This window comes from Panulirus ornatus, chromosome 2, assembly GCF_036320965.1.
Source record: "Panulirus ornatus isolate Po-2019 chromosome 2, ASM3632096v1, whole genome shotgun sequence".
NCBI lineage: Eukaryota > Metazoa > Arthropoda > Malacostraca > Decapoda > Palinuridae > Panulirus > Panulirus ornatus.
Window position 1 is genome coordinate 74,635,098 of NC_092225.1, and position 14,957 is coordinate 74,650,054.

General features: G+C 40.1%; 1 protein-coding gene and 1 long non-coding RNA gene across 2 annotated transcripts in view; one reads left to right on the forward strand and one right to left on the reverse strand.

The window, feature by feature from the left end:
• The window catches only part of LOC139757283 (uncharacterized), a 357,868-nt gene that overhangs the window by 259,674 nt on the left and 83,237 nt on the right, over positions 1 to 14,957 (forward strand). The gene's annotated exons all lie outside the window — the stretch shown is intronic.
• Positions 1 to 14,957, reverse strand: part of LOC139757279 (uncharacterized) — a 791,816-nt gene that overhangs the window by 168,423 nt on the left and 608,436 nt on the right. Inside the window, exons 22-23 of the mRNA XM_071677629.1 lie at positions 6,900 to 7,054; positions 6,560 to 6,712 (exon numbers count right to left, since the gene is read on the reverse strand). Coding sequence (XP_071533730.1) covers positions 6,560 to 6,712; positions 6,900 to 7,054 — 308 coding nt within the window. The remainder of the gene's footprint in view (positions 1 to 6,559; positions 6,713 to 6,899; positions 7,055 to 14,957) is intronic.

Consider the following 14,957-nt stretch of genomic DNA (forward strand, 5'->3'; position numbering starts at 1 on the left):
AATGTTATCTCAATACAATATTTTTGCAAATATCTTTACATTCTGCTGCTTGGTGTTAGAATTTACCCAAGGCAAGCCAGACACTTCATGCTTCACTTTTCTCTATCCTCACACATTTCTCTTCCAGCCACCCTTCCCCCTCCACTGCCCTTGCCCATGGTGATTCCACCTCTATCAGTTGAATCATTATCAAGTAATAGGTATTATTCATTGTTAGTATTTGATAAAAGCCACTTCCATTTATGAATTTTCATTATTTCGTACTTGGGTCAAGGTAACACTGATATTACAATCACTGTATCAATGGTGTCAAAGGAAGAGTGGTGTACTCTAAAGGCCTGAACTCAGACAACACCTCTATTTACCCAAGTTAGGATTCGAATTCATGAGTTGATACTCTCAGGTTCACATGCCACAGATGAAGAAATGATATCACAATTTCTTGTGTTAGTTTATAGAAACAAAAGTTAAAACCACACAGACATTATGGATACCAGTTACAACCTCTACATGTAAGCAAAACTCTGGAGAATGAAAACCTGGAAGTGACTTGAAGTGAAAGCTTTGAAGTAGTGAGTCGATATTTCCGAGGTTCACACCTCATGGAAAAAGAGGATTGACAATGCTGACTATCCTGGTTGGATGTGGAGGCAATTGTACATTGAATCACTGATTATGAGTGGAGGAGGATGTTAGTTACAGTAAATACCATGAAGAGATTCTGCAGTGCAGTACTTAACAATGTTGACTATGAATCATGAAAAGGCCTCTCCGATTCAAATCCTGGTAAGAAAACTCACCTCACAGCCAACCCAGCTATTCATCCTGCCTTGGGCATCAGCGAGATGGCACCAGGAAACAAACGAAGAACGTCCCATCCACTCATATACTCATTTATTTATTTTATTTATTATACTTTGTCGCTGTCTCCTGCGTTAGCAAGGTAGCACAAGGAAACAGACGAAAGAATGGCCCAACCCACCCACATACACATGTATATACATACACGTTCACACATGCACATATACATACATATACATTTCAATGTATACATACATACACATACACAGGCATGTACATATATACACTTGTACATAATTCATACTTGATGTCTTTATTAATTCCCATCGCCACCCCGCCACACAGAAAATGACAATTCCCTCCCCCCTGCAAGCACGTGAGGAGGTGCTAGGAAAAGACAACAAAGGCCACATTCGTTCACACTCAGTCTCGAGCTGTCATGTATAATACACCAAAACCACAGCTCCCTTTCCACATCCAGGTCCCACAGAACTTTCCATGGTTTACCCCAGAGGCTTCACATGCCCTGGTTCAATCCATTGGCAGCATGTCGACCCCGGTATACCACATCGTTCCAATTCACTCTATTCCTTGCACGCCTTTCACCCTCCTGTAAGTTCAGGCCCTAATCACTCAAAATCTTTTTCACTCCATCTTTCCACCTCCAATTTGGTATCCCACTTCTCCTCGTTCCCTTCACCTCTGACACATATATCCTCTTGGTCAATCTTTCTTCACTCATTCTCTCCATGTGACCAAACCATTTCAAAACACCCTCTTCTGCTCTCTCAACCACACTCTTTTTATTCCCACACATCTCTCTTACCCTTTCATTACTTACTCGATCAAACCACCTCACACCACATACTGTCCTCAAACATCTCATTTCCAGCACACCCACCCTCCTCCACACAACTCTATTTATAGCCCATGCCTCACAACCATATAACATTGTTGGAATCACTATTCCTACAAACATACCCATTTTTGCTTTCCAAGATAATGTTCTCGACGTCCACACATTTTTCAATGCTCCCAGAACTTTTGCCCCCTCCCCCACCCTATGATTCACTTCCACTTCCATGGTTCCATCTGCTGCCAAATCCACTCCCAGATATCTAAAACACTTCACTTCCTCCAGTTTTTCTCCATTCAAACTTACCTCCCAATTGACCTGTCCCTCAACCCTACTGTACCTAATAACCTTGCTCTTATTCACATTTACTCTCAGTTTTCTTCTTTCACACACTTTACCAAACTCAGTCACCAGCTTCTGCAGTTTCTCACATGAATCAGCCACCAACGCTGTATCAACAGCGAACAACAACTGACTCACTTCCCAAGCTCTCTCATCCACAACAGACTGCATACCTGCCCCTCTTTCCAAAACTCTTGCATTCACCTCCCTAACAACCCCATCCATAAACAAATTAAACAACCATGGAGACATCACGCACCCCTGCTGCAAACCAACATTCACTGAGAACCAATCACTTTCCTCTTTTCCTACATGTACACATGCCTTACATCCTCGATAAAAACTTTTCACTGCTTCTAACAACTTACCTCCCACAACATATATTCTTAATACCTTCCACAGAGCATCTCTATCAACTCTATCATATGCCTTCTCCAGATCCATAAATGCTACATGCAAATCCATTTGCTTTTCTAAGTATTTCTCACATACATTTTTCAAAGCAAAAACCTGATCCACACATCTTCTACCACTTCTGAAACCACACTGTTCTTCCCCAATCTGATGCTCTGTACATGCCTTCACCCTCTCAATCAATACCCTCCCATATAATTTACCAGGAATACTCAACAAACTTATACCTCTGTAATTTCAGCACTCACTTTTATCCCCTTTGCCTTTGTACAATGGCACTATGCAAGCATTCCACCAGTCCTCAGGCACCTCACCATGAGTCATACAGACATTGAATAACCTTACCAACCATTCAACAATACAGTCACCCCCTTTTTTTTAATAAATTCCACTGCAATACCATCCAAACCCGCTGCCTTGCCGGCTTTCATCTTCCGCAAAGCTTTTACCACCTCTTCTCTGTTTACCTAATCATTCTCCCTAACCCTCTCACTTTGTACACCGCCTCAACCAAAATACCCTATATCTGCTGCTCTATCATCAAACACATTCAACAAACCTTCAAAATACTCACTCCATTTCCTTCTCACATCAGCACTACTTGTTATCACCTCCCCATTAGCCCCCTTCACTGATGTTCCCATTTGTTCCTTTGTCGCATGCACTTTATTTACCTCCTTCTAAAACATCTTTTTATTCTCCCTAAGATTTAATGATACTCTCTCTCCCCAACTCTCATTTGCCCTCTTTTTTGCCTCTTGCACCTTTCTCTTGACCTCCTGCCTCTTTCTTTTATACATCTCCCAGTCATCTGCATTTTATCCCTGCAAAAATCATCCAAATGCCTCTCTCTTCTCTTTCACTAATTATCTTACTTCTTCATCCCACCACTCACTACCCTTTCTAATCTGCCCACCTCCCACTCTTCTCATGCCACAAGCATCTTTTGCGTAAGCCATCACTGCTTCCCTAAATACATCCCATTCCTCCCCCACTCCCCTTACCTCCTTTGTTCTCACCTTTTTCCATTCTGTACTCAGTCTCTCCTGGTACTTCCTCACACATGTCTCCTTCTCAAGCTCACTTACTCTCACCACTCTCTTCACCCCAACATTCTCTCTTCTTTTCTGAAAACCTCTACAATCTTCACCTTTGCCTCCACAAGAAAATGATCAGACATCCTTCCAGTTGCACCTCTCAGCACATTAACATCCAAAAGTCTCTCTTTCGCGCACCTATCAATTAACATGTAATCCAATAACGCCCTCTGGCCATCTCTCCTACTTACATACGTATACTTATGTATATCTCTCTTTTTAAACCAGGTATTCCCAATCACCAGTCCTTTTTCAGCACATAAATCTACAAGCTCTTCACCATTTCCATTTACAACACTGAACACCCCATGTACACCAATTATTCCCTCAACTGCCACATTACTCACCTTTGCATTCACATCACCCATCACTATAACCTGGTCTTGTGCATCAAAACTACAAACACACTCACTCAGCTGCTCCCAAAACACTTGCCTATCATGATCTTCCTTCTCATGCTCAGGTGCATATGCACCAATAATCACCCATCTCTCTCCATCCACTCTCAGTTTTACCCATATCAATCTGGAGTTTACTTTTTTACACTCTATCACATACTCCCACCACTCCTGTTTCATGAGTAGTGCTATTCCTTCCCTTGCTCTTGTCCTCTCACTAACCCCTGACTTTACTCCCAAGACATTCCCAAACCAGTCTTCCCCTTTACCCTTGAGCTTCGTTTCACTCAGAGCCAAAACATCCAGGTTCCTTTCCTCAAACATACTACCTATCTCTCCTTTTTTCTCATCTTGGTTACATCCACACACATTTAGACACCCCAATCTGAGCCTTCGAGGAGGATGAGCACTCCCCACGTGACTCCCTCTGTTTCCCCGTTTAGAAAGTTGAAATACAAGGAGAGAGTTGCTAGCCCCCCACTCCCTTCCCCTTTAGTTGCCTTTTATGATACGTGAGGAATGCATGGGAAGTATTTTTTTTCCCTATCCCCAGGGATAGGGGAGAAAGAATATATATATATATTTATTTATATTTATTTATTTATTTTGCTTTGTCGCTGTCTCTCGCGTTTGCGAGGTAGCGCAAGGAAACAGACGAAAGAAATGGCCCAACCCACCCCCATACACATGTATATACATACACGTCCACACACGCAAATATACATACCTATACATCTCAATGTACACATATATATACACACACTGACATACTCACATATACACATGTACATAATTCATACTGTCTGCCCTCATTCATTCCCATCGCCACCCGCCACACATGAAAGAACAACCCCCTCCCCGTGCATATGTGCAAGGTAGCACTAGGAAAAGACAGCAAGGGCCACATTCGTTAACACTCAGTCTCTAACTGTCATGTATAATGCACCAAAACCACAGCTCCACATCCACATCCAGGCCCCACAGAACTTTCCATGGTTTACCCCAGACGCTTCACATGCCCTGATTCAATCCATTGATCACGTTGAACCCAGTATACCATATCACTCCAATTCACTCTATTCCTTGCAGGCCTTTCACCCTCTGGCATGTTCAGGCCTCAGTCACTCAAAATCTTTTTCACTCCATCTTTCCACCTCCAATTTGGTCTCCCACTTCTCGTTTCCTCCACCTCTGACACATATATTCTCTTCGTCAATCTTTCCTCACTCATTCTCTCCATGTGACCAAACCATTTCAAAACACCCTCTTCTGCTCTCTCAACCACACTCTCTTTATTACCACACATCTTTCTTACCCTTTCATTACTTACTCGATCAAACGCCTGCACACGCACATTTTTCTTTTTATACTATTCGCCATTTCCTGTGTTAGCCAGGTAGCATTAAGAAAAGAGGACTGAGCCTTTGAGGGAAATCCTCACCTGGCCCCCCTTCTCTGTTTCTTCTTCTTCTACTAAACTGGAAACGAGAGGGGAGGATTTCCAGCACCCTGCTCCCTCCCCTTTTAGTTGCCTTCTATGACACGCAGAGAATACATGGGAAGTATTCTTTCTTCCCTATCCCCAGGGATAACACACACATACATATACATATCAACATATACATACACATATGCAGACATTACATACATACATATGTACATATTCATACTTGCTTGCCTATATAAAAACATATATAGGTTAATGAAAGGTGGAAGAGTTCAAAGCTCTCTGAGAACTTTGGTGAAAAGGAAGAAGAATATGAAATATACAAGTATCCTTCAAAATGGAATCTTTTACTTATTCTTCTTTGTGGATGTCAATCTTTTAAAATATCAAATGAAAATAATAGCATCAGAGATAGACTCTGCATAACATTTTCAGAAATTAAAACAGAAGAAAGGAGAATTAGGTAGAAGTAGTTGGTTTGAATATTAGGGAGAAGTATTTGATAGGATGACATTACAAAGTTTGATGGATCAATTGTTTGACATAACTGATACTGGTGAATTTGTATGGCTGAAGGAACGGGGAGCCAACATGGACCATGACAAAGAATATTCTCCGAGGAATTTCAGATGATTTTGCTAGGTGTATGACTGTGGATGATAAGTAATGTGTTTTTTAAGTACCATAGTATAAGGATGAATAAACATGCAAAATCTAATTAATAACCTGAATGTGCAATGTGAATGGGTATGAGAACTACTAATAATGTACTAGTATATACAGCTAACATACATGAATGTTCTCTAAGGTAAATCTGGTTAATGAGATTCAAGTAATAAGCATAAAAAAAGAACAGAAACCATTCATATTACTGGTGTAGATATGCATGATAAATGGTATCAGACCTCCTGGTAATGATATTATTTGCATTAATTCTAAGCTAATTCTGTACGTTACACATATTTGTTACATCAAGCTTATCAGCAGAAAGAAAGACAACTGATTAATATGATAAACTGAAATGGCTTTTTCAGCACTGCAGTAGTGGGCCATTTTCAAGAATAGGACTGCAATCTGAAAATTTGCTGTGGGTTTAAGAAAAAATCAGAAAGCAGATAAATGGAAACTTCTGGAATATTGATATGCTAAATATGTTAATTGCTGATCAGTGAGCAGAATCATAATATCTAATAAGCACACCAACCTTAACCACCGTGATATTTGTTCCATCAGGCTGTATGAGGGAGGTGACTAAACCTGGGGGTCCTGGAAGACCCCTATCACCTTTCTCACCACGGAATCCTTGGGGCCCTATATCTCCTTTGGAACCTGGGCTACCTGGCTTTCCCTTTTCTCCCTGAAATATTAAAGAAAGTTTGCATGAACTAACAGACACTTCCAATCTTCTGTATGTTACTGAAATTTCTAAGTAACCTAAGAGGTATGTAGTAAAAATTGAAAGTCTAAAACAGAAAGGCAAAAAATTTGTGGGGGTAACATATCTTTAAAATGAACAAGTCAACAAATCTCTCCAATTATCTTACCTTTTGCCCAGGCAGGCCATCTAAACCAGGCTGTCCCGGTGGACCAATATCCCCTGGGGGACCCATTAAGCCTTGGATACCCTCAATGCCCTGGGGCCCTGGGGGACCAGGGGAACCAGGAGGACCTGGGGAACCTCGCAGACCTCTTCCCTCCTCTGTGACAAAAGAAATAAGGAGTAGAGGCTGAAGAATTTTCACTTTTCATTCTAGATATCATTTAGGGTAATCTTTAATCTGCCATAATACCACATAAAAGTAAACTGGACTAGTTAAAATTTTCTATCTTTGTCCTTCAAAGTATGAGGTAATCTACCTTAAATCACTAAATGCATAATCATTTTCATGATTACTATCACTATCAATATGATTATAATTATCATGATTATTATTACTGTAATTCCATGATCCCAGAAGATAACAATGAGGGGCAGGGGTAAGGGGCTGGATATCCTCCCTATTGTAACATTTCTATATAAAAGAAGGAAGAGAATAGGAGCCATGTGAGGATTTTAACTCTAAAGCTCAGTTATCAGTTCCTAATGCTGCTTCACTATGGTGGGAAAGAGTGAGAAGGTCTGACAAAAATAATCTTCATTATTTTCATCATCAGTATCATCATTAACCTTTAGAGGATTAAGCCTAAAAATTTAGGGTGGTCCTCAAGACCAGGGTTCATCAAAAGATTTAAAAAAATATTCTAGACAATAATCAATAGGAAATATCAAAAGAGGTAAAGAGATGGGAAATATCTTGTATATTAAACAACTTTGTTACTGCACAGACATCCAACTCTGGTGTGCAGCATGAGCTTGCTTTATTATATGTTTGTTGCCTTTTATTGACTCATTCATCTTTGTCTCTTCTCAGCCACCACCTATGGATAAGTGATGCACAGAGAACTTTTCCCAGTACAAACAGTTTAACATCTGTTTAATTATCATTACAGTACTCTGCACCCTGAAGTCTACTGCTAATTAGCCACTAATTGATGCACAATGTATACAAGGGCCATAACTTCCTCCATCATGTTATATTGGTAACTGAGACACAAGAATTCTTTCCTAGTACGAATTTTAGTTGCTTTTGACATATAGCATCTCTACATACTGATAAAGTGCACCCTTTAATTACAATGACAGTGGGAAAAGGCAACCCGAACAAGAACAGGTAGGTTCGCCAGAAGATAAAATTCTATGCTATATGGGTAACTAATTCCCTACGATTTTTTTCCACAGTGTTAACTCTAGTTGCTCATGACATAAAGCACTTCCACATACCAATAAAGAGCACATTTGAATTTAAATAAAGGCAAGGAGAGGCAGTCCATACAAGTATGGCTAGGGTTTCCCTACCACAGAATGTACAAAGACGGCTAAGATCCTTAAGGGGTTATCATCATTACCATAATCATCATCATCATCATATCCATTTCTGTCAACACTAGATATCATTATTATCATTTTCATGATCATCATCATCATTATCATCGTTATTCATTGGTGTAGCAGTTAGCAATTCTGAATTTTGAAGCTTTCATGGGCCACCCAGGGTTAAGCCCACACAGGTTAGAGTCATAGTAGTGGTAGTCAGTGAACAGTCAACCCAGCTGATGAGAATTAGTGAGTGTGGAAACGATACTTGTGTGAGGAAGTACCACGAGAGATTGAGTATAGAATAGCAAAAGATGCGAGGGAAGTGGGTAAGGAATGGGATGTATCTAGGGAAGCAGTGATGGCTTGCCAAAAGATGCATGAGGCATGAGAAAGGTAGGAGGTGGGCAAATTACAAAGGGTAGTGAAAGGTGGGATGAAGAGTTAAGTTGTAAGTGAAAGGGAAAAGAGAGAAGATTGGACGATACTTACTTGAAAGCAGTACAAATGAGTGGGAAATGTATAAAAGAAAGCAGCAAGGGGTCAAGAGAAAGGTGCAAGGGTTGAAAAAGAGGGCAAATGAGAGTTGGGGTGAGAGGGTATCATTAAACTTTATGGAGAATAAAAAGATGTTTTGGAAGGAGGTAAATAGTATGCATTAAGACAAGAAAACAAATGGGAACATCAGTGAAGGGGGCAAGTGGAGAGGTGATAACAGGTAGTGATGAAGTGAGATGATGATGGAGTGAATATTTTGAAGGTTTGTTGAATGTGTCTGATGAGCGAGTGGCAGATGCAAGGTGTTTTGGTCAGGGTAGTGTGCGAAGTGAAAGGGTCAAAGAGAATGGTTTGGTAAAGAGAGATGTAGTGAAAGCCTTGCGGAAGATGAAGTCTGGCAAGACAGGAGGGTTAGGATGGTATTGCAGTGGAATTCATTAAAAAAGTGGGTGACTGTGTTCTTGACTGGTTGATAAGGTTATTCATTGTATGTATGGACCATGAAGAAGTGCCTGAGGACTGTTGAAATGCATGTATAGTGCCACTGTACAAAGGCAAAGGGGATAATGGTGAGTGTTCAAACTAGAGAGGCATAAGTTTGTAGAATATTCCTGGGAAATTATATGGGAGGGTACTGATTGAGAGGGTGAAGGCATGTACAGAGCATCAGATTTGGGAAGAGCAGTGTGGTTTCAGAAGTGGTAGAGGATGTGTAAATCTGGTGTTTGCTTTGAAGAATTTATGCGAGAAATACTTGGAAAAACAGATGGATTTGTATGTAGCATTTATTCATCTGGAAAAAGCATATGATAGGGTTGATATAGATGCTTTGTGGAAGGCTTTAAGAGTATATGGTGAGGGAGGTAAGTTGCTAGAAGCAGTGAGAGTTTTTACCAAGGATGTAAGGCATGTGTACGAGTAAGAAGAGAGGAGAGTGATTGGTTCCCAGTGAATGTTGGTTTGCAGGAAGTGGTACGAGACATGAAAGCAAAACTAGGGAAATGGGGTGCAGAGATGGAGTGTGGTAGTGAGATATGGTGGCCAGTGGCAAGCCTATCTGTTGATGATACTGTGTTGTTTGCTGAGAGTGAAGAGGAGTTGCAGAAGGCTGTATATGTGTTTTATGGTGTGTGTAAGCATAAGTGACTGAAGATAAATGCATGTAAAATTTAAGTAAAGGCATTTGAAGGGATACAAATGCATGTAAAATTTAAGTAATGGCATTTGAAAGGAAGCAAATTGAAAGTATAGATTTCATAAAGCCATATAGAGTGAAACAAGGCATCCTAAATTGTGCTGTGGATATGTAGGAAGAAACACTGGAAGAGGTGAGAGAATTTAAGTATGTAGGAGCTGTCTTGGGTAAGTTTGGTGATGTGGAAGGAAACATAAGGGAGACAGCAGTATAGGGTAGAAGAGTCATTGGGTACCTTAACAAAATAATGAATAGTAGATGTGTAAGTATAGAAGTGAAGAGAGGATTAAGGGTCACCATAATCCCTGCTACCCTGACCTATGCAGCCAAAACATGGACATGGAATGAGCCACAGAGTTCAAGAATCCAGGCTGTGGAAATGAGCTATTTGAGAAGAGCCTGTGGTGTGACTAGATGTAATGAAGTAAGAAATGAAGGGATGTATGAGAGATGTGGTATAGCAGGGAATGCAAAGGGAATGAATTGAGGAATGGTAGAGTAGGTGAAATGTAATACTTTGAAGTAGTTTGGGCATGTAGATAGAATGCAAGACTGGGAGTTTACAAGGAAAGTGTATGATAGCACAATTAAAGGGGTTGAAGAGAGAGGAAGACCATATGCGGCATGGGCAAACAAAGTGGAAAAGTACAGGAGGGAAAGAAATGGTTTAAGAATGCGTGGAATGGTGTATGTGAGGAAGGCATGTAAGGACAGGGATAATGTAGCAGGCTGCTGACAGCAGCAATCCAGGGTGGTACTACAGTCCTGACTAAGGAGCATTAAAGTGGTGCCCAAAACCATCTCATGCTCTCCATGACAAGATGGCTGGTTTCACTTTCTGTCTCATCAAAATGGGACTACCAGCTAGTCTTCTTACAAGCACCATACACCTACTCAAACCTTGCTTCCCCCACAACTTAAGTATTCTTGCCAACTTCTGTCCACTCAAATATTTTTAAGTACTATCATGACAGAGTCGGACAAATCTAGTCCCAGGCATCATGGGGTGCTGAGGTTCTCTGGGTTTCTGCCTATCTCAACCGCCAATAAGAGGGAGGGGTCTGGCAGCAGTAGCACTAGCCCCTCTCACAACCTTTCCCTACCTGTTAGACCTTCCTCTTTTTCTGTCCACCATACCAACAACTGTGGTCTCTCTGGTGACCTCTCCTCTGTAGTACACTATCTCTAATACCTCTCCTAATATCTTACTTCTCTCTGAGACAGTTGTCTAATGATGTTCTCACTAGTCCCTTTTTGGATCCAATTATAATCTTCAATCACAATTCTGGTTCAAAGGTGGTGTTTGTGCTAATTCCAGCATGAACCTCGAGGATTTCAATTTTCACCACAGGGAATGTTGAATTCCTCCCATACAGATGGTGAAAGGATTGAAACCCAAATGTTCTCCATTCTCATTGATTTAGAGCAAATTATCTTCCCCTCTACCTATATTCCTGGCTGCTGTGACCACTCTCCTAATATTCTGGATTTGTTTTTTACCTTCCATCCATCCAGTTGTAAGTATACAATCTTGCCCCCAATTGTTTCATCTGAACAACCCCTCATAAATGTATCTATTCTAATGGCACCTCCCCCTCCAGCAGCCCCTTCTAAGCTTAAATACTGGCACATCAACAAAACTGACTGGAAGTTCTTACATACCTTCTTTTCTGACTTTCCTTGAGTAAATTACTGTCTCTTATGTGGTGATGCATCTGTTTCCATCTAATGCATAGCAGATGTTATTCTTGTGGGAAAGGAAGCATTTACCCCCTTTTCCTCCATGACAACCACTTCATCCAATCCATGGTTGAACCATTCCTATTCTGGGGTCATTCAAGCAAGGATCAGACATATTGGGCTTGAAAAAACTCTCTTTCCTGTGGCTGCCATTCAGCTTTTATCACTGCCCGTAATCACTGCAAGCACATTATCCATGAGATTAAGTGTGCCTTTATTCAAAGAGGTGTTTACATGAGTTCACATGAGAAATACAGACAACAAGAGGTCTGATTGGTCCATGACTGGGTTGTCTGAAAAAAAAATCTAACGACAAGAAAATGTGATTCTGCTCAGTAGTTCTTTTTTTAAGCTATCACTGACTCCCTGCTGCAGCACATTAGCCTTCTACTCTCCCCGTTGCTGCCATCAATTATACATTATTTTGGGCGTTTTTCTCAGAGTATACTTGAATTTACAAAATATTTGTCTAAATTACTTTTGATGGTATTTATAGTTTTAACATGTACTACTTCTGATGGTAACATATTCCAGTGCTCAACACACTTATAGGAAAGGAAGCTTTTTTCCACATCCATCTTTTAGCTATAACTTTTATTCCATTTGTCCTTTTTTTTTTTTTTTTTTTTTTTTTTTTTTTTTTTTTTTTTTATACTTTGTCGCTGTCTCCCGCGTTTGCGAGGTAGCGCAAGGAAACAGACGAAAGAAATGGCCCAACCCCCCCCATACACATGTACATACACACGTCCACACACACAAATATACATACCTACACAGCTTTCCATGGTTTACCCCGGACGCTTCACATGCCTTGATTCAATCCACTGACAGCACGTCAACCCCTGTATACCACATCGCTCCAATTCACTCTATTCCTTGCCCTCCTTTCACCCTCCTGCATGTTCAGGCCCCGATCACACAAAATCTTTTTCACTCCATCTTTCCACCTCCAATTTGGTCTCCCTCTTCTCCTCGTTCCCTCCACCTCCGACACATATATCCTCTTGGTCAATCTTTCCTCACTCATTCTCTCCATGTGCCCAAACCATTTTAAAACACCCTCTTCTGCTCTCTCAACCACGCTCTTTTTATTTCCACACATCTCTCTTACCCTTACGTTACTTACTCGATCAAACCACCTCACACCACACATTGTCCTCAAACATCTCATTTCCAGCACATCCATCCTCCTGCGCACAACTCTATCCATAGCCCACGCCTCGCAACCATACAACATTGTTGGAACTACTATTCCTTCAAACATACCCATTTTTGCTTTCCGGGATAATGTTCTCGACTTCCACACATTTTTCAAGGCTCCCAAAATTTTCGCCCCCTCCCCCACCCTATGATCCACTTCCGCTTCCATGGTTCCATCCGCTGACAGATCCACTCCCAGATATCTAAAACACTTCACTTCCTCCAGTTTTTCACCATTCAAACTCACCTCCCAATTGACTTGACCCTCAACCCTAGTAACCATATTTTCGAAACGATGCTCATGGTTTACTTTATTGAACTTGTTCAGAATTTTGAACACTTGGATTAAATTGCCACAAAGTCTATATTTTTCTAAAGGAGAAGAGATCCAATTGTTTTAGCCTCTCTTCATATGACAGATTTGTAAGACATGGGATCAATTTTGTCATGCATCTTTGTACTTGCTCTAATTATTTGTCATCTTTTCTTACAGTTTGGGGATCAAAACTGGACTGCATATTCATGGTGTGGTAATCTGGCTATGAAACTTAATATTTCGTTGCCTTTTTTACTTGCTGCTTGACACTGTTTAGCATATTTCAGATTGTTGCTTATGGCAACTCCCAGGTCCTTTTCTTCATTTTCTTTAGTTACAGACTTTCTGAATAATTTGTAGTCATAACGTATAATCTTGTCTCCAAAGTGCATAACTTTACCCTTATCTACATTAAACTTCATCTGCTATCTGTCTGACCACTCTGCTAGTAAGTTACGATCTCTTTTGAATCATTTCACAGTCCCTCCTGTTTACAGCACTACCTCCTAGTTTAGTATTAGGAGCAAATTTGGAGATTTTAGACATGAGACCAAGCTCTTGGTCAGTAATGCATATCATGCAAAGAATTGGGCCTAGGACCAACCCCTGTGGCATACCACTTGGTACATCTAGCCAATCTGAAGCTTTACCATTTAATACTATATGCTGCTTTCTTTTGGTAAGCTAGTCTCTGATTCATGTACAGAGTTCTTCACCAATTCCAGGTGCTTTGAGTTTATGTAAAAGTCTCATGAGGTACTTTATCGAAAGATGGTAATTTTTTGTCCCAATTCTAATAACATTAAAATATTCCAGCACATTCATCGGCAGGGTCTTCTATAGCGGAAACCATGTTGGTTGTCCGATATAATTTTGGGTTCTAGAAATGTGACAATTCTATCTCGTATTATTTTTTCCATCATTTTACCTAACACTGATGCAAGGCTCATTGGGCATTAGTTCAAGGCACACTTTTTGTCTTCTTTATTATATATAGGAGTAACATTTGTTGAACATTTTTGTTTTGGGGTATATCAGCTGTCTCCTGACCTTTAAAAATCTTGGATCTAAGTTATCTGGGCCATTGGATTTATTAGGATTTAATTGGTTTAGGTATTTAAGTACTTCAGAGCTCTTTATTTCTCTAACTTTCATCAGATTCTTGAAAAATTTTCATTGGTTGTGGTATTTGAGATGTTTCTTCAATTGTGAATACGGAGTTAAAAGAATAATTCAGTATGGTGGTCACTTCCTTCTCATCAGTAGTTAGTGTGTGAATACGGAGTTGAAAGAATAATTCAGTATGGTGGTCATTTCCTTGTCATCAGTAGTTAGTGTGTCATGATCATTTTGTAAAGGTCCAATTCCGTCTCCTACTGTCTCACTTTGTCTTATATATTTGAAGAATTCCTTAGGATTATTCTTAACTTTCAAGGATATTCTTTTTTCTTCTTCACGTTTTCTTTGTCTTATGACCTTCTTACACTCTCTTGGGATTTTGATTAATTTCTGATGATTTTCATCAGTTCCGATTGATTTGAATTTCTTATATGTTTTCTTCTTTTGGCAAATTGGTCTTTCTATTCTAGTCATCCAAGATGGTTTTGAAATATTGCAAGTTCTCTTCGTAATTCGTGAACTATGTTTATTTTCATTTTCAATCTTGAGTAGTGTGTTTTTAGAATTATTCCACATTTGCTCTACTGTGTAAATGTCAAGAGGTTTTGTTCAATTGGTAC